This window comes from Larus michahellis, chromosome Z (genome assembly GCF_964199755.1).
Source record: "Larus michahellis chromosome Z, bLarMic1.1, whole genome shotgun sequence".
Taxonomy (NCBI): domain Eukaryota; kingdom Metazoa; phylum Chordata; class Aves; order Charadriiformes; family Laridae; genus Larus; species Larus michahellis.
The window spans coordinates 30823626-30849052 of NC_133930.1; the positions used below are offsets into that span (position 1 = coordinate 30823626).

General features: G+C 38.5%; 1 protein-coding gene across 4 annotated transcripts in view; it reads left to right on the forward strand.

The window, feature by feature from the left end:
• JAK2 (Janus kinase 2) overlaps window positions 1-25427 on the forward strand; it is a 99142-nt gene that overhangs the window by 49100 nt on the left and 24615 nt on the right. For 3 of the 4 annotated variants that reach the window (XM_074570822.1, XM_074570821.1, XM_074570823.1), the window contains exons 5-14: window positions 7046-7169; window positions 8000-8117; window positions 8702-8847; window positions 10224-10545; window positions 12971-13090; window positions 18974-19131; window positions 20529-20640; window positions 22350-22536; window positions 24023-24150; window positions 24667-24801. In XM_074570822.1, the coding sequence (XP_074426923.1) occupies window positions 7046-7169; window positions 8000-8117; window positions 8702-8847; window positions 10224-10545; window positions 12971-13090; window positions 18974-19131; window positions 20529-20640; window positions 22350-22536; window positions 24023-24150; window positions 24667-24801 (1550 nt within the window). Of the gene's footprint in view, window positions 1-7045; window positions 7170-7999; window positions 8118-8701; window positions 8848-10223; window positions 10546-12970; window positions 13091-18973; window positions 19132-20528; window positions 20641-22349; window positions 22537-24022; window positions 24151-24666; window positions 24802-25427 lie in introns of those variants that run through there. The other variant, XM_074570824.1, reaches the window with a different exon arrangement.

A 25427-nucleotide genomic window follows, 5' to 3' on the forward strand; every position in this document is an offset into this window, starting at 1 on the left:
GGTTCAGGTAGTAGGCATGTCTGAAATGTAACAAACGTGGTAATTGTTAATGAACTTTCTCTGTGATCTGAGCAATTGTTCGATCTCTTGATAGCAGAGCTGGTTACATCAAAGTATGGCTGTTATTGGCAGCAGGCAGGACTGGATGTAGGCAAACATCAGCAGTCACAGAGACAGCTTTATTGTGTACCCTTTACACAGTTCAAACAATTGAAGGTTTTCCAGTCTGTGCTGACTTGACTTTAGATCTGTTGTATATGGCATGTATTGGCTATATAAATATTATTCTGTTGTTGCATGTGGGTTTGAGGCATGCATGCAGAAGCTAAGCCTTTCCTTATTTTATTTAAAAGCAACTTTCCATTTTTTGAAAAATATAGTAAATATGAAACTTCTTGTATGTTGTATTTTCATATGGAAAACTATCTGAACATGAAACTGAGTATCACATTTTCTAGCCAGAAACGCAGGAATAAATGAAATGTCTTGAAATCAGGTTTAAATTCACTAGTCAGTATCGTGGTTCAGCTCTTGCATGTTAACTACTGTGTTAATTGCTGTGAAAAAAAATATAAAACAAAGGAATTCTTTGCTCTCAGCCTAAGAGAGAAAGGGATATTAGAGGACCTAACTGATGGTAAAATGAAATATGATGGAGAAATTGTTATAGAGGTTACAGAATCATTGTGTTAGATGTATCTTCTAAATTCAGTATCGGACACTTGTTTTCCAAAATTATGATCTCCACTTCATTTTCTCCACTCTCTCAAATCTTAAATGAAATCTCTTTTTTAAGCTGTTTTTAATATATTTACAATCAGTTTATAAAACTATCAATCAGTCAAGGCCATTGGAACACAAGGAGTAGTAATGCTTCAGGAAAGCCACCAAAGTTGATGCAAGAAAGTGGTAACACAAGCTTGATGTGGTATTTTACAGAACAAATAAAAGTGATTCTTTACAGAACAACTATAAACTTTGTTTACAATTTTTGTTTTACTCAAAGTGTAAATTATGAAAAAATGTAGAAATCTGTTTAAAAATGAGCAGGTGTAATTGAAAATAAGATGAACTTAATTTTGTTGTGGTGTAGGCTAATCAGATACAGACTGCTGGGAACATCTGAAGTCTTTGAGTTTGAATCTTGGATGTATTTGTATACAGAAAGAAGGATGTTTTATATACTGTATTAGTGTAAATATGCTATACCAATAACTTTGCAATAAGATACTGCCCAATCTCTTGTAAGTGGATTTAAGAGTTCTTATCATGAGATAAAGTAATTAAAAAACAAAAAACAAAAAAAACCCACAAAACAACAACAACCAAACAAACAAAGAGCTGTGGACTGTACGCTGTAACTTACCAGAATAATACGTTATACACAAGACCAGTATTATGTGGAAAAATAGTTTTCTTTTAATTTTTAAACTATCAATTTGTCGATTTATTCCATCAGATGAATGAGTAAAAAATGTGTGCATTACTTGTATGTATAATCCAAATTGTTACTGAATTGAAGTTAATAAAGTGAAGATATTTTTATATTACACTAGGTAAGTGATATTGTAAATCACAGTTAAAACAGTTACAGTTATAAGCAAAGCATTGCTTTGATGTTAGCTGAATAAATTTGTGCCATGTTCTTGAGATTCTTAATTCGTAATTAAATAGCACAGTATGCAGAGCTAGTGATTTTAAATGTAACTAAAACATTTAAATAGCACACTGAAAAATGTTTTGGCAAAGTCAACCAGGGAGCATAGTTTCATTTGGCATCTTGCATTTCTGCCATGGCTCGTCCCCTGGTGTATATGAACCCTAAATTTCTGTAGGATGTATCTGATGCTACTAATCTGCTTTCTGACAGGCTCTCATTGTAGTTTTCCCCCCTCCCCTTGTGTTAGGATTGTTAAACCCTAAAATCTTAACCTTTTAATGGAACTAGAATCCCAAGAAGGAATTATTTTGATAATCCTGACAGGGTTGCTGAGTTACAGGCAGCTAGCAGTTAATAAAAGACCTTGAATTTGTTGGGTTCTGTGTTTGGGGCTTTGGGTGTGTTTTCTTTTAATGTTGAAACTCCACCTAGGAACCTTTTAATTTTCACCCATCTGATTTGTAAATAGATTGGAAGCCTATGGTACTTTACTCGAAAACTGCTGGTGCCTCCCAGAAAGCCGTAAGATAGCAGTGTAAAAATTAAACATTTTCAAGCAACTGTGTTGATTGTGGTGATCTGTAGTACATCTTTTCTTATATAGTTCAGAGGAGATTTTGTGTTAGTAGCTAGAGAATTTTAAGCAGATCTATCCTTAACATGCTGAATTTCCAGAATTCACATGGCTCAGAGTTATTACTGCCCGCTTAGGTGTTTTATTGGGTTGTGTTTTGGTTTTTTTCGTAAGTGATAGCCTTTCCTGAAAATCCACACACAACACACCGTCCCTCCCCTTCTTCCTCCCCAAAGTGAGGAATGAATTATTCAGAACTCTGGGTAATTCTGTTTTGCCAAGAAAGGAAACATGTGCTTTGATTAACTATGCAGAAAACATTTTGTTGACAGGATAGCACCATTGAATGTGGTGTCAAAGTTTGGAAAGCCTCCAGTTTGTATGAAAGATGAGGGTAAGACATTATTTTTATGTAAGAAAAACCAAGCAATTTTCCACCTGGTATGTGCAAGCCTTCGTAAGTTTTAGATAGTTTGCTTGACAGTCGTGTGTGAGAACTGACTAATGTTTGTATTGTACTTGGAAAATTAGAGATTTTTTTATATTGTTTTTAATCATTAAGTCCATGCAACTAATTGCTTTCGTCTCTATATGTCTAGTGACTTGAATTGACAGTTTTGTAAGACGCTATTTCTATTGTAGACTACACATGGCTTCCACGTTTCATAGTGGTGCCATGGCTTTTTGTGATACAATTCCACTTTTTTATTTTTTTGTTACAGAGGGACATTACCTAATGAAAACATACTGTATGGGTGAAAGAGTACCTAATGCCAACAAAGGAGAAAATATATAAAAGCTGTATTTTTCTTAGCTGCTTCAGGGTATATGAAGTAGCGTGACTTGTCTGGATGTGGTGCTCTAAAATCATAATGAGGACAGGAAGAAACTACTATGCAAATAATTCTTTTTTTTTTAGACTTGAGGTAGGCATTTGAGGAATAAACTTCTGCTGTGTTACAGCCTTTCGTGATATTACTTGACAGTCTATATAGCATGATGAGACTCCTTTATTTGGCCTTACATACTAAATAAATACTTGCCAAGAGATAGTCATGTTTTTGACTTTGCAGTGGTCTGGACAATTTATTTAATAGCTCCTGCTGGAGAAGCAAAGTGGAGAACAGTTCTGCGTTATTTTGTCTGAGTCACTGTCTCGTCTCCTAATCAATCAATGATTGATTTGATGGCATGGTTAGTGACTGCAAAAATCCAGGGGAGGGTTTTTAGTACCTGTTGTGAACATCTTTTCTGATTTTACTTGTGTTGAAAATAAATTTCTCAGAAGTTTTCACTGTTGTTGACGTATCTAGGCTTCATCAGAAGACTTTGATTCCACCCATTGCACCCCCCGACGTCCACCTCCAAACCCAGTCTTTTGGTTTTCATTGTTTCTGGAAAAACACTTAAATATTGCAGTTATCATTCCCTTGAAAAGTCCGTGCAATTAATAGTGCTGGTAAGAATTACATGAAAAGAGATGTTTCTGGCTTCTCTGCTTTCGTCAGACTTTTGTGGGCAATGGACAAGACTGTAATAAGGGGATTTGCTCTATTTGTGTAATCATTGAACTTTTTCAAGTGTAGCAATATTCTGGCACAAGTGCATAATTCTTCAGGGGGAGAAAAAAGAAAAAGAAAAAAAAGCGTTAACTCCTCTTCCTGAAAAACAGATATGATATATCTGTGGTGCAAGGTCCTGCACCTGGGTCAGGGCAATCCCAAGCACAAATACAGGCTGGACAGAGAATGGATTGAGAGCTGCCCTGAGGAGAAGGACAGGAGGACGTTGGTTAATGAGAAGCTCAATGCGAGCCAGCAATGCGCGCTTGCAGTCCGGAAAGCCAGCTGTATCCTGGGCTGCATCAAAAGAAGTGTGGCCAGCAGGTCAAGGGAGGTGATTCTGCCCCTCTACTCTGCTCTTGTGAGACCTCACCTGGAGTACTGTGTCCAGCTCTGGAGCCCTCAGCACAAGAAGGACATGGACCTATTGGAGTGGGTCCAGAGGAGGCCACAAAGATGATCAGAGGGCTGGAGCACCTCTTCTACAAAGACAGGCTGAGAGAGCTGGGGTTGTTCAGCCTGGAGAAGAGAAGGCTCCGAGGAGACCTTATAGCAGCCTTCCAGTATCTAAAGGGGGCCTACAAGAAAGCTGGAGAGGGACTTTTTACAAGGGCATGTAGTGATAGGATGAAGGGTAGCGGCTTTAAACTGGAAGAGGGTAGATTTAGATTAGATATCAGGAAGAAGTTTTTCACTATGAGGGCGGTGAGACACAGGAAGATGTTGCCCAGAGAAGCTGTGGAGTCCCCATCCCCGGAATTGTTCAAGGCCAGGCTGGATGGGGCTTTGAATGACCTGGTCTAGTGGGAGGTGTCCCTGCCCATGGCATTGGGGATTGGACCTGGATGGTGTTTAAGGTCCCTTCCAGCCTAAACTGTTGCATGATTCTGTGGTTCTATGATATGTTGTTGAGCACTCGCAGTGAAAGGTACAAGTTAGCATTTGGAATTATAAATGCTGAAGTATGAGGGATGGATGAGTGCACAGTTTACTTTTCATATATAGGAAGATAGCAAAGAGGATTTTTTGGATTTTTTTTTTTTGTTAATACTGACATTTCTGATTTGTAGGGAGAATTCCAAAGTCATGCTTCTTGCTTAAATAAAGCTTCAGAATGGCAATGTTATGATCTGGATTTAAATATCTGTGGGTGTTTTTTGTTTTGGTTGAGAGGTGGGGTGGTGGTGGTGATGTCTGTAATGTATTTGGTGAAATACGGCAGCTTAACATTCAAGAATATTACTTATTACTTGGAAATTTTTTCTTGTTCAGTGTGCTGTTTAAGTGGGATTGTTAATAGTTAGGGGAAAAGTATTAGTGAGACTAGGTAAATATTCAGCATTGCCTTGAATGGTGAATTTAGCTTCCTGAAATAGGCTTGTGTTTCACATACATTACACTGTAATTGATCTGAAATTTTTTGGGATGCAGACACCGCACAGCCTTAGAAGTGTAAATCTGTTGTTACTAATTTATAGACAACTAATCTGTTATCCCACTTCACACATCAAATGAGAACCATGTTTGATTGCATGGGATAGATTTCTTTTTAACTCCATGAAATGGAGGTAATTTGGTATTTGTCAAAACTCTGAAGGACCAAATATGTCTTACCGCACCACAAATTTGCAACATCTAGATTTATAGCCAGTCCTTCAGTGACTAATCCCTTCAGGGTTATTCTTTTGGGGTTTTTGTTTAGTTTTGGTTTCTCTCTGGTTACTTTGCATAATGTTTTCCGTTTCTGTAGTTTCCTGTAAGTCTATGACTCCTTTTCATAGAAAACCATGTGTTAGGACCTGTAGTTCTGCTATATTTTGGCAAGCCGTAGTTTAAACAAGTGTCAGATTAGCCTGTAGATTTCAGCAGTTTCATGTGACTTCTGCACAATAGACCTCTTGTTCTTTCCCTTCGTACTGCCTCCCTACAGAGACAAACCCCATTTTGTAATTAATTTAAGGTACTTGTTGTTTAAGACCGAATTACATTTTATTCCACAAGCTTATGCAGTTTTATATATGGAGTTGATTACTTGTTTCTGATTGCTTTACATGCACGTTAGATGTGATGAAAGGAATTCGGGTCTGTCCCCTTCAGTAGTTACCTAGATGTTGTTCTGAACAGAAAGAAATAAGGGATTTATTTTTTTTCTTCCTCCTGGTTTCTTGTGTGAATTTCAATGATTTCATTCGAAATTCATTGAATTCATGAATTCATTCTTTGGGCAGGGTTGTGGGTACTTTGCCTTTTCCCAGAATTCTTTTGTCTCTTTAACATCATTTTAAGTTACTTTTGTTGTCTTTAACTGTTATTTTTACAATATTTTTTGCTTTCTTCCCCCAAAGTGTCTTGCTTTGATGTAAACATAATTTTCTTTCATTATGTCCTACTGTGACTTTCACACTGTAATTTTCATCCTAATCTCTGACCTCTAGACCTGTATCCCTTCTTGTCTTCAAAATACGTTTGTCAGTGTGTGCTGTCAGTTCTCAGACATTCAGCTTGTTTTCCAAATTGTAGCACTGGCATCACATGGATGCATTACACTGCAGCATAGTACGATGCTGTGGCATCTGTCTTATGTTAGGCTGTACTTTAACTTAAAATTCTGGTGCTACTGAAGAGTCGATGCTCAAATGGTTTCCATTGTTTCTGATTAAGTAGGATTGCTTGTCAATTCTTATTAAAACAATCCTGAATTGCTGAGGGGAAAAAATATTTTTCAGTATTGTTTAATTAACAACAAATGTTTGGTTTTGTTCTCAACTGAGCTTCTAAAATATAAATGTCAGGTGGTTGTCCTAGTCATGATGACTTTCTTAGTATTGCTTTACTTCTTATTTTTCATTGGTCTAAAATCTGAAAATCAATGCCTAGATCTGTTTTTGGAAAAGGTAAAGAAAGGTGTAATGTACTGTTGTTAGCTGTTACTAAACTGAGAGGCCTAAGAAGCCGTTGTATTAAATGCCATATGGGGAAAATCTTGTAATCTAGCAGTGAAGTATAGGATAACAGGTGAACACGTTTTGCAGTCAGAGAACATAAAGGAAGAATGAGAGAATAAACCGGCAAAAACAGTCTGCAAGTTATGATTGCAACGCTGTTGACAGTGATGGACCAGTGCAATGAATAGCTGGAGAATATGTGCCAATCCGCTACTTTTAACGCACAATACTTTTTTTTTAAATAAGATTGATTCTTTTTGAAAACAACTCCCTATACGTATTTGCTTCTCTGTTCTTTGTTTAGGTATCATGCCAGTGTATCATAACATGTTTGCACTCATGAGTGAAGCAGAGAGAATGTGGTATCCCCCAAATCACATCTTCCATGTAGATGAAGCAACCAGACTCATCCTAATTTACCGAATAAGGTAATCTAAATAAAAAGTTATGCACTTTCCATGGTAAAACAAAACTATGTGAGAAAAGACAACCAATAAGATACTTAGTTGATCCATAGTTTCTCTAAGAAGTAATGGACAGATTGTTGGTGATATCTGGATAAGAGATAGATAAAAGAATCAGAATTATTGGAGTAGGTTTGAATAACATAATTTATCAGTTTATATACTATATACAATACTATATATACTATAGTTTATATACTATATGTTTGCCACACCAGATTCAAGAAACAAACAACAAAAAAACCCACAAGAAGTAAAAATAATATTTTTCTTAATAATGATACATCTCATCTCCTTTACGTCTGCCTGTTTGAAATCAGTGGCAGGTCTGAAACGTAGAGTAATTATCCTATGCAGTGAGACAGGTGTCTGCAATGGGATCATTTTAATGATGGAACCTGATTTTTGAATGTGGACACCTAAAGCTACAGTCACAGTTTTCCTTGTGTAAAAGATTTTGTTTCTTTACATTGCATAATGTGGCCTGAGTGTTTTTTTAGGAACTGTCTCAAAGGAAAATGGAAGACAGTAATATAAAATTCACTGTATTCTGATTAGTGAGGATAACTTTGCAGAGCTCCTCATTCTTACCAGTACATCTTATCACCCTGCTTAGATGTTGTAGTACTTCAAGATACCAAGAACTGAATGCAAAGTCTTCCATTGACTAATGGGGCTTCATATTGGTCCTTGAAACCAGCCAGCACTGGTTACATGCCTAGGAAAGCGATAATGTCTGGCATTGGTAAGCAAAAGTATTTGTTTGTTGATGTTTCTTAAATATTTCCTAACAGGTTTTATTTTCCTCACTGGTATTGCAATGGCACCAGCAGAGCGTATCGGTATGGCATTATTCGAGGTGCAGAAAGCCCTGTTCTTGATGATGTTGTCATGTCTTACCTATTTGCACAGGTATGATTTGCTCGATTATTTTTTAATGCGTATTGGTAAAGGTTCTTAGTATTTGTTCGCTTTCACATCTTCTGATGGTAACTGTGTAGGCTCTTTTGATAGCTTGGAGCCCACTCAAGATGAAAATTAAATTCCATGTCGTGTTGTGTATTTGGAGAGATGAAGCTCAAATGGCAGTTGTGGGGAGAGCAGGGAGAGTGTGTAGCTCCTTTCTTGTGCCACTACCATGTGGAAGTCTTCCAGTGTGACTTTCATTTTGGGCTGACGCAATGCAGACCAACATCATCCCCATATGGACCTTTTTGAGATTTGAAATGAAAATATTTTGAAAACAGTGTTTCTAAGCATGATGGTTACTGGTATCCATTGTGAACATGTGCAGCTTTTTGCAGATGAATGGGTTTAATTCAGAAGAATGCAGACTTCAAAAACAAACAAACAAAATCCTGAAACAAACAAAGACCCAAAAAACCAAACCCAAAAAAACCAAAGAAAAAAACCAAACAACAACATCCCACAAAACCTTTATTGATGAGCAGCAGTGCTACAGTTTTTATTTGCTTTCTTGCATTCTTCTTTCTCAGTGGCGAGATGATTTTTTGGATGGATGGATACAGATGCCTGTTACTCATGAAACACAAGAAGAATGCCTTGGAATGGCTGTTCTGGATATGATGAGAGTGGCCAAAGAAAAGGACCAAACCCCACTGGCTATTTACAATTCAGTCAGGTGACTCCATACTTACCATAACTGTCACACCTATCTGATAACTAAAAATAGTATTTTTGCACATCAGCATCTGGTAGGAGATGTTCAGCTGTTGGTCATTGTTTTATTCTTGCGTAGTGATTCCATAAACTTACCTATAGTGTAAACTAGAAATTAATAGAAAGCTTGTGTCATGATGGCCATTCGTGTTTTTGGGTACATGGGTTTGGTTCTCTTGATGAGAGGTAAGGCAGCAACTACTCATGTGGGAAAGGATGTAAGCGATAATTTGAGTTGGGAGAAATCTCTGCAAGTCACCAGACCCACCAACTGTTCAGATCAGGGCCAACTTCAAAGTTAGATGAAGTTACTCGGGGCCTTGTACAGTCAAGTTCTGCAAATGCCCAGGGATGGTGATTCCACCGTATCTCTGTCAGTTTTGTCCTGTGTATGATCACCCTCATTGAGAAAGATTTTTCCCTGTATCTAATCAGACTCCTCTGTGATGCTGATTATCCTCTGTTTCCTCTTGTCCTTTCACTGTGCATGTCTGAGAAGAGTCTAATTCATTCTTCTCCATAATCATCTGTTAGCTGAAGACAGTTAGTAGAACACCCTACCTGAGCCGCCTTTTCTCCAGGCTGAACGAATCAAGCTCCCTTACGCCTCTTCTGTCATGTCATGTGCTCCACGCTCTTTACCATCTCGGGCAGATCTCTGGCAAAGTTGCTTAAGTTTATCAGTTCAGTTTTGTTTATCAACCTAATTGGTTTCCACTCCAGCTGAGTTAATTCTATTCCTGCTTTGTACTTAATGCTTGATGTTTGTCTCTTAATAAAACCTGGCAGGAAGAATAAAAAACAGCATGAGACAACAAATTGTCCAGCTCATTCAGGTGACAAACTACTCTCTTGCCCCTTGATACAGAATATGGACTGTGATATAGGGACTTCAGTGAGAACCAACCACATTTATTCTATTATTTATTCTACCACCTATATTTTTTTAGCTTGGAAGTCCGTCCTCTATTCATGTAGCTGCCTCTGTCTGTGCAGTATCCTCTTTCCAACTTATACACCAAACACAGCAACTGTGTAACTTCTGCTGCCTTACCTCAAAACTTCAGTAATGACTAGAACAGACATATCTGGATTTATGGAAAATGCATTATGTAATATACGTTGAAACAGAGTGAGGGGAAAAAATGGAAGAAGAGACAGGGCTGTATTTGAAAGAATATACTACAGATTGAAGAAAATACCTTTTTCTTTAAACTGTAGGATAACAAGGATTACATTTAGAGGAGAAGATATTTTCATGTTGACTTGTTTAGCACAGAACTAATTATCTTTGCTGGATAAAATTAGTAGGTTTTTTTGCTGCTTATGTATTCACAGCTACAAAATGTTTTTGCCTAAATGTGTGCGAGCAAAAATTCAAGACTACCACATTTTGACGCGAAAAAGAATAAGGTACAGGTTCCGCAAATTTATACAACAGTTTGGCCAATGCAAAGCTACTGCCAGAAACTTGAAACTTAAGTATCTTATAAATCTGGAAACCCTTCAGTCTGCCTTCTATTCAGAGGTTTTTGAAGTAAAAGAACCTGGTGGAGATCCTTCTGGAGAGGAAAGCTTTGCAACCATTGTAATAACTGGAAATGGTGGAATTCAGTGCTCAAGAGGGAAACTTAAGGACTGTGAGTCGCTGGCAGAGCAGGTAATTTCTTTTATTATTGTAATAATTATGCAGTTTTTCATGTAACAGAGTGATTATCTTTTGTTAGAAGTTCTGATTTACCCCAGGTAAATTTGGGAAGTAAATTTTACTTCACAGTGACGATACAGCTTCTGTATGGCTGAGGCTTACAGAAATGTATTGACTTAAACAGTGCATGATTTTCAAAATAGTTTTTGTTTGACGTATTAGAAGAAAGTCAATACTTGAACATGTAGTACTTCTGTGCTTGACAAATGAAAAATTCAGTGTTGGACTTCCATTACTGTAAAAAAAAATCAATGTGAAAAAGTAATGACCCTGGCCTCACATATAGGTAAAATGCACAAATTTCTCAAATTCGCTGTGAAAGCTGGGTTTTAAGGACTCAAAAAACCCCAGGAAATAGGAATTTACCTTTTCCTATTTCCTGCTGCAGTTAGACTCCTACCAGTGCATAAGCTAGCAAATTTAAAGTGTGATTTCTGTGACTGCAGAGTCCATGTACTCTTTGTTACGGAATTAGATGTTAAATGGTTACAATAAGAGCTAGTAAAAGAGCTATTAATCATGTGCTATTGCATTTTTATTTATCAGTATTGTATCTTTTGTGTGTGATTTCCCAGCGTGACTATTGATTTTGTCACATTTGTCAGAATCCGTTACAAGCTCATAGCAGTATACATTGAGAGTGTGGGAATTTTCTCAAGTTAAAATTAAAGGCAAAGTGCAGCACGTGTTATGTTTTCCAACATAATTCCATCCATTAGTTTAGTAGTCTTGATGCATCATACACAGCAGTCGAGACCAAATTACATAAGCTTGTATTTTTACAGTGTGCTATAATAGTTTGTAAAAATGCTTTTTTTTTTGGTAATACTTAACACACAAAAAAAATCTAATTACATACACAGATTTTTTTTAAGTGTGCTTTTCTTAGAATATCTGTAAGTTGGCGTTAGGTTGGGTTACGTTAGTCATAGGTGTTATGTCTCAGCCCTCTGCCTATCCGAAGTTGTCTGTAAGTCCAGTTGCTATGGTAGGAGCTAACATAAATGTCAGATTTTGCAATTTCTAGTTTTAGGTGAGCAAAATTTATGCATACTATGCTTTTGGGGCAGGCAACCAAGCCTTTAGTAAGAGTAGTGTTTGAACTGATCATATTTCCTATAGAGATTGCCAAATTATTTTTTCATAATTACTAATATTATCCGACTTAATGACAGACAAATGGTGTAGGCTGAATGTATTTTCACTAGTACAGAAACTGTTTATAAAATTGGTGCTGAAAGCTTAGTAAAGGAGTAAGGCTGCTTGTAAATGTGATCATAACTCTTGTTTCAGCGAACTATACTCATGAATCTTTATTGAGATACCGAATTGAAACAAAATTTTTATTTTTTTGAAGGCAGGAATGACATATGTGGTTGTGAAGAAATTTGTTTTGCCAGTTAATGTTTCCAGCAACCAGATGAACTACTGAACTGAAGTCCCAGATCTTCAGGGACTTCAGTGCATTTGAGCTGACTTACTGTAGCTGATAGCCACTGAGTCTTATTTATACCTATTTATGTATTGGGATATGCTTGCAGCCATATAAGTGGGGTATTCTGACTTGAATAAAATCGATTTGCTTTGGAAGAATAATTTTAGATAAATCTACCTTTATTTAAGGATGTTACTTAGCATCTGAAGTTCAACTGTAAACAAAACAAAGTATGATTTGTATGACATTGTAATTTGACTTGTGAAAGACTGAAGGAAGTGGTACAGAATATCATAGTATCAAAAACTGCCTGAACTTGCATCAAAGGAAAATGTATCTTGAATTTCCCATGTAATTAGGATCGGTGCTTCAATTTACATAGTCTTTGAATGACCATGGCTGAGGGGAGAACCTTCTCTTAGACCCTTTCTTCATTCATACTACATCCATCTCTTTTATAGGAAATTTTGCAGCTTGTATCACTCTGAATGAAGCCATGACATTTTGGGTTGTTAACAGGCCGTCTAAACGTCTTTAATCAGGATGCTAATAATAAGTCCTCAAAAAAAACAACCCAAAAAAACCCCAAAAAACCACCAACCAAAAAAACCCACTAAACCCCAAAAGATTAATCAAAATGTTCATTGTTAATCCTCACAAAATATTACAGAGCAAAGAAATATCTACAGTAAAAATATAAAAAATCCAACACATATATGGATATTTCCATTCATGGTTCATGGCTCTTTATGCATTTTTTAATTAGTGTTCCTAGTGATGGTCCCATAAACAAAACTCCTTTCTTTATTTGTAATGGCATATTTAAGGTTTTATGATACTCTTTGTTGCTAGCTTAGAAGTTCAGAGTTGTAGGAATTCTAATGCTGCAAGTGGGGTTTTTTGTTGCCACTTGTGTTATTATATAACTGATATTTATTGCAGGATTTACAAACATACTGTGATTTTCCTGATATCATTGATGTCAGCATTAAACAAGCAAGCCAAGAAGGCTCCAGTGAGAGAAGAATTGTCACCATTCACAAACAAGACAGCAAGAATCTGGTCTGTTTACTTTGCTTTCTGTTTTTTCAAATAGGTGTTGCTTTGAGCAGACTGTGCGATTGCTGTGGTATTTATAGTATTGTATAACCAATTACTATGTTAGTTAACCATGAGGTAAAACTAAATGCATTTCAGCAGTATAAGTGGTGTATCTAAAGGTCTTTTGCATTCAAAGGTCTGTGCACAGTCTGAAATAGAAATAGATGCTTCAGCTGAGGGTATTTCTGATAAGTAGATTGGTTCTTTTTTTTTAATTGGAGTCTTAAACTTGAGTCTGTGCTTTTAGCTATCGAGCATACTGTTTCCATGTTGTCATGGTAAGCTGTCTGCCAACGACCAACACGTTGAAAAAGACTTCAAAATGCTTCAAAGGAATGATGATACCCAGAAAATGAGTATTGGGACAAAATTTATGTCATTGCTTTTACAGTTTAAAATTCTTTGAAGAAGATCTTAGGAAAGTATTATACATGAATGTTAAAAGTTGTTTCAGTTTGAACTCCAGCATTGTACTTGAGTCAGGCTTTCCAGCAGGTATAACTGTCACGCTGTTGTGTGGTGGGTTGACCTTGGCTGGACACCAGGTGTCCACCAAGCCACTCTATCATCCGCTTCTCAGCCAGACAGGGGGAGGAGAATATGACAAAATGCTCATGGATTGAGACAAGGACAAGGAGAGACCAGTCATCAACTAACGTCATGGGCAAAACAGACTCGACTTGGGGAAATTAATTTAATTTATTGCCAATCAAATAAGAATAGGGTAATGAGAAGTAAAATCAAATCTTAAAAACACCCTTCCCCCACCCCTCCCTTCTTTCTGGGCTCAGCTTCACTCCTAATTTCTTTACCTCCCCTCCTACCAGCAGCGCAGGGGGACAGGGAATGGGGGTTGCAGTCTGTTCATCACATGTCTCTGCTGCTCCTTCCTCCTCATACTCTTCCCCTGCCACAACCTGGGCTCCTCTCTCCAGTGAGTCAGAGATCCTGCCAGGAGCCTGCTCCAGCAGAGACTCTCCATTTGGTCACAGCCTCCTTTGGGCATCCACCTGCTCTGGCATGGGGTCCTCCATGGGCTACAGGTGGATATCTGCTCCACCATTAACTTCCATGGGCTGCAGAGCCTGCCTCACCATGGTCTTCACCACAGGCTGCAGGGGAATCTCTGCTCCGGCACCTGGAGCACCTCCTCCCCTTCCTTCTTCACTGACCCTGGTGCCTGCAGAGTTATTGCCCTCACATAGTTTTAGTCCCCTTCTCCAGCTGCTTTTGCACACAACTTTTTCCCCTTCTTAAATATGTTACTCCAGAGGTGCTCCCACTGTTGCTGATGGGCTCAGCCCTGGCCAGCAGTAGGTCCATCTTGGAGCCAGCTGGCACTGTCTCTATTGGACATGGGGGAAACTTCTGGCAACTTCTCACAGAAGGCACACCAGTAGTTTCCCCCACTAACAAAACCTTTCCACGCAAACCCAATAGAAGTTTCTTCCTTTATCTCTGTGACTGATCTTTGGGCCTTTAGGGGCTCCTGATCACAGGCATTTCTGTGACTGGAGAGCTTTCTTTTCTGTGTACAAAAAAGGTGCGTACAGTTTACATACTTATTTGCTGTAAAAATAATTTTTAAAAATTCCAAAAATATTTCAATAAGCACACTCATTTATAGTAGAATTGCAATTCACATTCATTTTCTGCATTGATGGCTCAGAATTAATGACCTGTTAAGAATTTGAAATTTTTTCAAGGCTTTTCATAGAATCATAGAATCATAGAATTGCTGAGGTTGGAAGGGACCTTTAAGATCATCAAGTCCAACCTTTAACCTACCCTGACAAAAGACACTTCTAAACCATGTCCCTAAGTGCCCCATCTACCCTTTTTTAAACACCTCCAGGAATGGTGAATCCACCACCTCCCTGGGCAGCCTATTCCAATGTTTAATAACCCTTTCAGTGAAAAAATGTTTCCTAATATCCAATCTAAACCTCCCCTGACATCACTTGAACCCGTTTCCTCTCGTCCTATCACTTGTCACCAGGGAGAAGAGGTCAGCCCCCATCTCTCTACAACCTCCTTTCAGGTAGTTGTAGAGGGCGATAAGGTCTCCCCTCAGCCTCCTCTTCTCCAGGCTAAACAACCCCAGCTCCCTCAGTCGTTCTTCATAAGGTTTGACCCCTCACCAGCTTTGTAGCCCTTCTCTGGACACGCTCCAACACCTCAATGTCCCTCTTGTAGCGAGGGGCCCAAAACTGAACGCAGTACTCGAGGTGGGGCCTCACCAGTGCCGAGTACAGGGGGATGATCACTTCCCTAGTCCGGCTCACCACACTATTCCTGATACAGGCTAGGATGCTGTTGGCCTTCTTGGCCACCTGGGCACACTGCTGGCTCGTATTCAGCCGGCTGTCAACCAACACCCCCAGGTCCTTTTCTGCCGGGCTGCTTTCGAGCCGCTCTGCCCCAATCCTGTAGCGCCGCATGGGGTTGTTGTGACCCAAGTGCAGGATCCGTCACTTGGCCTTGTTGAACCTCATACCATTGGTCTCAGCCCATCGGTCCAGCCTGTCCAGATCCCTCTGCAGAGCCAACCTACCCTCAAGCAGATCGACACGCCCGCCCAGTTTAGTGTCATCTGCGAACTTACTGGGGGTGCATTCGATCCCTTCATCCAGATCATTGATAAAGATATTAAAGAGAACCGGCCCCAGCACCGAGCCCTGGGGGAACCCACTTGTGACCGGACACCAACTGGATTTAACTCCCTTTACCACCACTCTCTGGGCACGGCCATCCAGCCAGTTTTTTACCCAGCAAAGAGTACACCTGTCCAGGCCATGAGCAGCCAGTTTCTCCAGGAGAATGCTGTGGGAAACAGTGTCAAAAGCTTTGCAAAAATGCAAGTAGATAACATCCACAGCTTTTCCCTCATCCACTAAGTGGGTCACCTTATCATAGAAGGATATTAGGTTTGATAGGCATGACCTGCCCTTCACAAACCCATGCTGACTGGGCCTGATCACCCTGTTCTCCTGCATGTGCCGTGTAATGGCACTGAGGAGGATCTGTTCCATGACCTTCCCAGGCACCGAGGTCAGACTGACTGGCCTGTAGTTCCCCGGATCCTCCTTCCGGCCCTTCTTGTGGATGGGTGTCACATTTGCTAACCTCCAGTCAGCTGGGACCTCCCCGGTTGTCCAGGACTGCTCTTAAATGATGCAAAGTGGCCTGGCGAGCACTTCCGCCAGCTCTTTCAATACCCTTGGGTGGATCCCATCCGGCCCCATGGATTTGTGCACCTCCAGGTGCTGAAGCAGGTCCCTCACCGTTTCCCTTTGGATTACAGGGGCTTCATTCTGCTCCCCATCCCTGTCTTCTAGCTCAGGGGGCTGGGTGCTCAGGGAACAACTGGTCCTACTGCTGAAGACTGAGGCAAAGACTTCATTAAGTACCTCAGCCTTTTCCTCATCCTTGGTCACTATGTTGCCAGCCCCATCTACTAGAGGACAGAGATAATCCTTAGTCCTCTTCTTATTGCTAATATATTTATAGAAACTTTTTTTGTTGTCCTTGACACCAGAAGCCAGGTTTAGTTCTAGCTGGGCTTTGGCCCTCCTGATTTTTTCCCTACATAGCTTCACTACCTCTTTGTAGCCCTCTTGAGTGGCCTGCCCTTCCTTCCAGAGGCCATAGATCCTCTTTTTTTCCCTAAGTTGCAACACTAGCTCCCTGTTTAGCCAGGCCGGTCTTTTTCCCTGACAGCTTGTCTTCTGGCACATGGGGACAGCCTGCTCCTGCGCCTTTAAGACTTCCTTCTTGAAAATCATCCAGGCTTCCTGGGCTCCTTTGCCCTGGCAGACTGCCACCCAGGGGACTTTGTCAACCAGGCTCCTGAAAAGCCCAAAGTCCGCCCTCTGGAAGTCCAAGGTAGCAGTTCTGCTGACCCCTCTCCTTGCTTCTCGCAGAATCAAAAACTCTATCATTTCATGGTCACTGTTCCCAAGACAGCCTCCAATCTTCACATCCCCCACAAGACCTTCCCTGTTTACAAACAACAGATCCAGCAGGGCACCTTCCCTAGTTGGCTCTCTCACTAGCTGTGTCAGGAAGTTATCCCCAGCACATTCCAGGAACCTTCTAGACTGTTCCCTCCTTGCTGTATTGTATTCCCAGCAGATGTCCGGCAAATTGAAGTCCCCTACGAGGACAAGAGCTCGCGATCTTGAGACTTCTCCCAGCCATTTATAGAATATTTCATCTGCCTCCTCATCCTGATTGGGCGGTCTATAACAGACTCCTACTACGATATCCTACTACGATCTGTAACAGACTCCTACTACGATATTTCGTTGAAACATAAGAGTAGCTGGAATGTCTGTGATGTGCATCTGTGATACTGAGAGCATAATAATATTTCAGATTGGTGGAGGAGACTTCCTTAATCTTGAGCCATGGAAATTCTCTTTAAAAATTCTCAATAGCAGTAGTTAGGTACTTAACTGCATATGCTTCTGAGGGTAAAAGTGACTTTCTAAGAGCTTGTCTAAAAAAGCTACTGAAGAGTAAGGCAGAGTTGGAAAAAGTGCAATAGCTGCTGTTTTGCTTATGATTTTTGTGTGGACACTTTACACCCCAGAATTAGCTGATGTGAAAAGTAGAATTTGTGATTTAGTTTAACCTGTTACACTGCTGGTAGAAGTCACTGTAGAAATGCACTTTACACAATTTTAGGATATATGGATTGATTAAAATCACTGGATTTCTAGGTCTGTTGTTTGTGTGGGTTTTCTAATCATGTTGAAACAACTGGAAAGATAGTTGTTTCTAGGTCCTCTTTTTTAAAAGAATTTGAAGACTTCCAAACAAGTTCTTGGCGTGTGATCAAAAGCACCAGCTTTTTTTATTGCTGTCTAGCAAAGAACTCACGAAGGAATTGTGTTCAGCCACTAAGTGTGTCCCCAGTGTCACGGGCAAGCTTGTGCAGCACATAGTAAAGCCTGTTCTCTTGGGCTGTGTGACTGAATGAAATCTATTGTGGCTCTGTAGATGGTAGAGTAACACTTCTCTGTTGAAGTAAAGACAGTCTTTAATGCTGTGGTACAGCTGTCAAAATGATAAGAATATTTAGATAATTGTATAAAAATAGACTCTATTTTCCTGTATTGGCAGTAATAAATATGTTGTTACAGATGGATTTAATTTTGCCCTGCTCTTACCTATTAAGCATATTCTGCATAGACCTTTTCCACACCCCGTTTCATTTGACCGCATTATTCTTCTTCCCACTTCCATCAGTTGCACCTCTGCTTATAGTAGATAAAGGTCAGCTTGTATCTATGATCCAGCTCAGGATGCTATTTTTTGCTGACTACTATTTAAATTTTCAGGCACGTACGTTTCTAGAGATTTTTCTTTGCTACTTGAAGGCAGCTCCATAAATCTTTGATAAGTGAAGGCTTTCCTTTATGAAAAAAACCCAACCCACTGTGTAGCTAGTGCAGTAGGTGTCTGCCATGCTAAGTTGCCTCTACTCAGTTTTTCCCTTTCAGATGTTCCCTCTTGTCAGGCATTCCTCTGCTGTTTCATATATTTAAAGTAAGGAGGTTTTTCTGTGGCAGATTGGTTTGGGTTGGGTTTAACTTTGAACATTGGAGATTGCTAAGAAGTTTTGGGTGGCACCAGGAAGGTAGAACTATACAAATGGTAGTTGAAAACAGTTGGGATATTTTTAATGTATGCATGTATTTATATCTGTTATACCATTACCATACCCAGAAATTTTATGTTGCCTATTGAAAAATTAAATTCTCTCTCTTTCTATCTCCCCCTCTCCCTCTCTCCCTTCCCCTTCCCCCCCCACCTTATCCTCCCCTGGCAATTTAACAGGAGGCTGAATTTCAGTCATTAAGAGAAGCTCTCTCCTTTGTGTCATTAATTGATGGATATTACAGATTAACTGCGGATGCCCACCATTACCTCTGTAAAGAAGTAGCACCACCGTCAGTCCTTGAAAATATCCAAAGCAACTGCCATGGACCAATTTTGTAAGCGATTTTTTAGCAATTTAACAAGGTGATACTATTTTTGAAAGACTTTAGTTGACTGTGAACCATAATGGACATCTTGAAATGTGTATTTACTTTATTTATGTAACATAAAATGCTTTACAGTTCTCCTCTTATTTTTCACTTTTTGACGTACTATAAAAAATAAATGGAAAGATTCTGGTTTTAATTTTCTTCCCTTAGAATTCTTTTTTTTTCTGCAAGTGAAACAGGCAGCAAAGTCATGGTGCTGATTTTACAGAATTATAGTTACTATCATGGCAGCAACATACAGTGTCATAGACAGAGGATCTCATGTTTTCACTGCAGCCTCTATCAGTTATATTATCTGAGTTGCCATGGGGAAAAAGGCAAATTCAGGAAACACTCTCCTCAATATTTGTACAAGGATTGCAGTAAACTGCTAGCCATAGAAATTGGAGGTTTTGTCTGTTTTTAAGGAATGTTGTCTCCTTGTTTGCATTCTTTGTTGTGGTTTGTTTTTGTTTTTTATTAAAGGAAGACTTTAGTACCTCCATTGAATTTTTAAACTTTTTTTTTAATAGTTCATGTAGTATTGTTTGCCGACGCACACATGGGAACTTAGAAATGTTTTGTTAGGCAGAATAAAATGGATATTTGCTCTAGCTATGGAAAGCTTGAAAGCTGTTACAGACAAGATATGTTGCACGAAACTACCACTGTTTACTCAGCTAATAAAGAGTAGTTCTGTAAATTTCCCAATGACAGGAAGAGGATAGGGGCTATAACCTTCAGAAGAGATGAAGGAGGAGTGGGATGGAGATCTATATAGTTCTAATCACATTTGTTGCACTAATGACTAATGCTATACCCTGGCCTTTATTTAGGGCTATTTAGAAGAATGTGCAATGAGTCTAGGCATTTTCAAGCCATTCTATTCTATTCCTCATTCCCTGAGTTGGACAGAAATAGTCAGTTAGCAAGGCTTGCTAAAGGGGAAATCGGCTCTTGTAGTAACAAACAATGTTTTGTTTGTTTTCAGCTCCTCTTTCTTGTTAGCCCTTTTCCAAGTTAAACCCACCTTCTTGCCCCACACAAATATTTTCCTTATTTATTAGTCAGTGTTATTACAGCTTCTTCCATAATGGGTGTTGAAAGTCATATCATAAGCCTAGGGGAATGTACTTTTTTAGGCTGTAGGATTTGTCATCTAATAAATAATTGTGCTGGTTTTGGTATTAAGAATTTCTAATATACTGCTCTCTACGTAAGCAGCCAGCATGAATATTGGAAAATAAAGGGACAAAATAAAAGGAAGCTGTAAAACTTGGAAGTTTGAATTGTTGTTGTGTTAGATATCTGCTATTCTTGGATTTTGAAATTATGCAATGTTAAACATTTTCTTTTTACTATAGCATGGACTTTGCTATCAGTAAACTGAAGAAAGCGGGTAATCAGACTGGTTTCTACGTTCTTCGTTGCAGTCCTAAAGATTTTAAAAAATACTTCCTCACCTTTGCTATAGAGGTTTGTATTCTGCCTTAGATAGTACCTGTATAATCTTTATTTCATGATAATAATGATCCTGGGATGTTCAGTAAATGATTCTGGATTTTCTCTTCAGAATGATTGTCTTCTGTGTATATTCTATAGCTGCTTCTGTCAGATTGGCCAACTTTCAGGGTCTAGTGAGAAACATCAAAATATTTGTAAGGTAAAGAATGACTAATGACATCCATATGCCTAGGAAAACAACACACGTAGAGGGAAGAGAGCCTTAGAGTTCAGAGGGTGGTGACATGGCCCTTGGGACTGTAGTAAATGTTTGGGTGGTGGAGCATTTTGTGGTTTTTTTTTTCTTTTTTTAAGGTTTGGGTTTTTTTAGTTGGATTTTTTTCCCTGGGATTTCTGCCCACCCCGGTCCTTGCACCTCCTGAATAGGGCTTGCTTTGACTGAGTATACAGCCCTAGGTGATCTGAGAGTGTCTCTCCTTCACAGGTTCTTCTGGGTTCGTGTCCTGTCCCCATGCCCAGTGCTGGGCCAGTCAGATTAATTGGCAGCTGTTACATCAGCGCAGATGATCTGCTGGATATCTGGTGTTAGCTAGAATGGGAACCATCCCTGTAATGTCGGTGGTTCTCATGCAGCTAAAGAACCATATGTTCCTCTCCTCTGTGAGACTGTAGTTAGTGATAATACTGTACTTTAATATTGCTTTTACATAATTGCATGATTTTGTTCCAAGGATGGGCTTCTCTTTAATTAAATTAACAGAACTACCTTTTGGTTTTTAACTAGGGAAGGTGATACATGGGGTTTCCTGCTGGTTTGCAGCAAGCTAGCATGTTCGCAAAATACTGTCACAGATATGAGTACATCTCTGAAAATGACAAAATAATGTTGAAGGAGAAGTAAACAGCCATTTTAAGGTCTGTTTCACAAAAATGTTGTGTCCAGTCAGTGAAGCGTGTGAGACATGGAATTTTTTAGACTAAGAGATCAGTCCCCAAGCAAGCTTAGAGAGTCAAAGTCAGAATCAGGCTTGTGAGTTAAGCCTGCTACTAACTGACCTAGTCAATATTTTTTTTCTCTTGTTCTGAATCTTTCTGGGCAAGCCAATAGAAGGCTTTTGAGATTCAGAATTTGTTGGAACATTTTCTGCAGTGTTGACGTGAAGGACCATGAAAGCACTATTGAGAGCTCCTCTTGTTTAAAAATATTTAATGGGATCTTTTCAAGACTCATTGTAAAAATAATTCAGTGCATATTGAAAATCTGTGCTAGGAACTAATTGCTTAGAACTGTACTGTAGACAACGGAAAAATAGAAATACAGCTGAGATCTCCAAATGCTTGCCAAAACAACACGGAGCATGAGCATTTGGTCTATTGCTTCCAATAAAATTTTGTTTTGATGTTACCCTATTTAAAGGTGAAGAAGCTTTCATTACTAGCTCTGAAGGATTTTTCCTAGGATCCATTATCTGTTTTCTCAGCTCCATCTTTTCAGTTTTCGTAACGTTTGTTTTTCTTAGCATCAACATGTTAATTCCAGTGATGGGAGTAGAATCATGTTTTCTCAGAATCAATATTACATAGTGAGAACAAAATAACAAATTATGGTAATATTTTGCTGAAGCATTCCTTCTTTAATTATTAGAGTGCTATACTTTTAAATAAGCTTTCAAGTGCTAAATATTGATCAATTTTATTTTTAACGGAAAAAATCTTTGCAGCGTGACAATACCACTGATTATAAGCACTGCTTAATTACAAAGAATGAGAATGGAGAATATAATCTTAGTGGAACCAAGAGAAGTTTTGGTAATCTTAAGGATCTGTTGACCTGTTACCAGACAGAAACTGTCCGTTCTGACAGCATAATTTTCCAGTTCATCAAATGCTGTCCTCCAAAACCAAAAGGTAAGAGAAAGATTATTTCTAAACAGAAGGGTTTCCAACTTTTAGATTAAAGATTTAAAAATAAGTTAACGTTGAATAACACTCAGGTGCATAGATACTTATGTTTGTGTGGATTTTTTTAAATTTCATTGACCTATTTGTTCACCTTGTTAGTCATAGTTTTCAATCCTAGTGCCTACCAAATTTTACTTTAGTATAAGATGGTCTTCCAGAAAGAATCATGGTAGCCAGTTTCATGATTAGAAGCAAAACTGGTTTCTTAATTGCAGTGGGTTGTGTGCAGCAGTGTTTCTTTTTCAATCAAGTCTTTTCATGTCTTGAGAAGGAAGGAGCTACTAAATGTATCCTTTCTCACTAAGAATAGTTCCATAAGCAATGGCTCCAACAATGCCAGTGAATTTCTTTCATTGTTGATATATTAGCTGAATTATGCTGAGGCTGCAGTGTGCGTTCAACTTCTTTTTAGCACTGAAAAATACACACAGAGCAGACCTTCTGCTTGAGTGGATTTTTCTTGAATTTACATTAAAGGTTTTTACCTAGCTTTTTTATTCATAATATCTTTGTCCTTTATGAATTCTGATAATGTTTGCCCGTTTTGTCTATTGTAAGTAGTACTACTTACAGTTAATATTAGTTAGCCTTTGTCTCTATCCAAGTCCCTATTTAAACAAAAACTTAAAAGAACAGACTATTTGATATCACTTTTACCTCTCTTAAATTTGATTGAAATTAGCCAATGGATTCAAAAGCTTAGAAGAGATTTAACAATGATATGTGCACATTTCAGAGAATAACTTTTTAGCCTTATTTCCATCAAAACCAGAAATTTGTGTGCGTCAGAATTATAAATTATTAAATAAATATAATTGCACGTGCATGCACACATATACCCACAAATACGTGCCTCAGTTTTAGTTTTACTAACAGACCTGCCCTACTTTGTGAAGAGCGCTTTTTCAGACTCACTCAAGGAATGATTACTCTGTTAAACATAAGGCAGTGAGGATCACTAAAGTGCTGCCAAAGCAAAAATATGTAAAAGCTTTAAAGAGGCATCAGAAAGGTACGGACGTCTTTAATGGTATAACTTTGTAATATAAAAGAAGGAGGAGACTTACATTCCCTTTTTCCATTCATGATTGTTATTACAAATACTGCAGAATTTAAAATGTGAAAAAAGGCAGGAATATTTTCAGAGTATTTGTCAAAAGTAGGAGTGATTAAGAAGCTTAAATTAGCTGAGTGAACCTAAGTGTTCTTGCTGATTAGAAAAAATTAGACTTTGAATTTGTTTAATGAAATACGGTGTGGCTTTTTGAATAAACTTATGTCAGTGTGATACCTTCTATTTGTTGGATTAACAGCTTCTCATTAATTATATATAATTATATCATTCTGAATTTTTTTAGTTTCATATTTTTTTAGTTTTATATTTTACAAATTTACTTTGTTTTTCTTTTCTCCACCTTCTTTCCTCTCCTAGATAAATCAAATCTCCTAGTCTTCAGAAGCAATAGTGTTTCTGATGTACCTTCATCACCTACGCTACAGAGGCACAATAATGTCAACCAGATGGTCTTTCACAAAATCCGGAATGAGGACTTGATATTCGTAAGTCCGTTAGTTGCTTCTTCCATGCAGATGATTGCTGTAATACACACTAAGCTTTAAAAAACTCAGTATGTGTTCAAAAGAGCTGTTTCTGAGCTAGGAGATTTTGCTGTGATCTTTACTTAGAGCTGTGAGAGAAAAGAATTTTTTTTTAAATTGTCATTAATACAAATAATTCGGGGTTTTTTTTTAAATAAGAAGTGTCCTTTTGACTATAATAGCAGTTGTTTTCTTCACATCTAGGGATGTCTAAATACTTCTTAATAACAGCAATTCCTTCCTCTCTCGTTCTTGCAGAAAATATTTTCTGAGATCCTTGAGGAGTCAGTCAAAAATGAACAAATAATTAAGCTGTTTATGATATAGTTGCTTCCTTGTGCCCTCAGTCTCATTATAGAGGTGTGCTAACTATAAAGATTTGCGTATGTACTATTTAGAGTAGTTGTTGTAGAGATCTTTTGCAAAACAGGCAGAGATTTCTGATTTTTTCCCGTCTGTATTGTTAATCTCTTTTAGGAGGAGAGTCTTGGACAGGGCACATTTACTAAGATTTTCAAAGGTGTAAGGAAAGAAGTGGGAGACTATGGCCAGCTCCATCAAACTGAAGTTCTTTTAAAGGTGCTGGATAAAGTGCATAGAAACTACTCGGAGGTAGGTGTGGTTGTTGACTACTGTATAACGTTTGTCCATGCTATGCTGAGCATTACTTTTTCTTACAGTAAATGAATACTTTTTATATGGTAGAGGGTTGTATGTTGAACCAAGCTCATTCTTGGCCTTGTGATGCTGCGAGGATGGATTTTGAGACTGGCTTTGGGAAGTACGCTTATGTAATTTATTTCCCCTCTCCCCACCATCTGCCAGAGAATTCAGAGCTACCCGCTGATTGCGAGAGAACAGTTTCTTTGTACGATGCAACTACCACAGGAGAGGTGGAATGGCCACAGAATTGCTTTTACCAGTAAATTCATTATGTACAGATGAGGCACCAACATTTACGGAAAATTGCTTTCTTTTGGTAGACTATCTTCAATGTTTTGTAGTCATACTGATTCTCCAGTAAAATCAATGTTTTGCATCAAGCCTTTAAAAATCCGAAGTATCTGTGTATGAGAAACACTTGCCATATGTAGAATCATTTGTATTCACTTACACTTTTCACTGCTCGAGTGAAGCTGTGAGGTAGCCTGAAATGCCTTTGTGCAGAAACCAATACACTGGTAATGTAATAGAGCCCAAGATTGTGAATGGGAGAATTTAATTTTGAAGACTTTAAC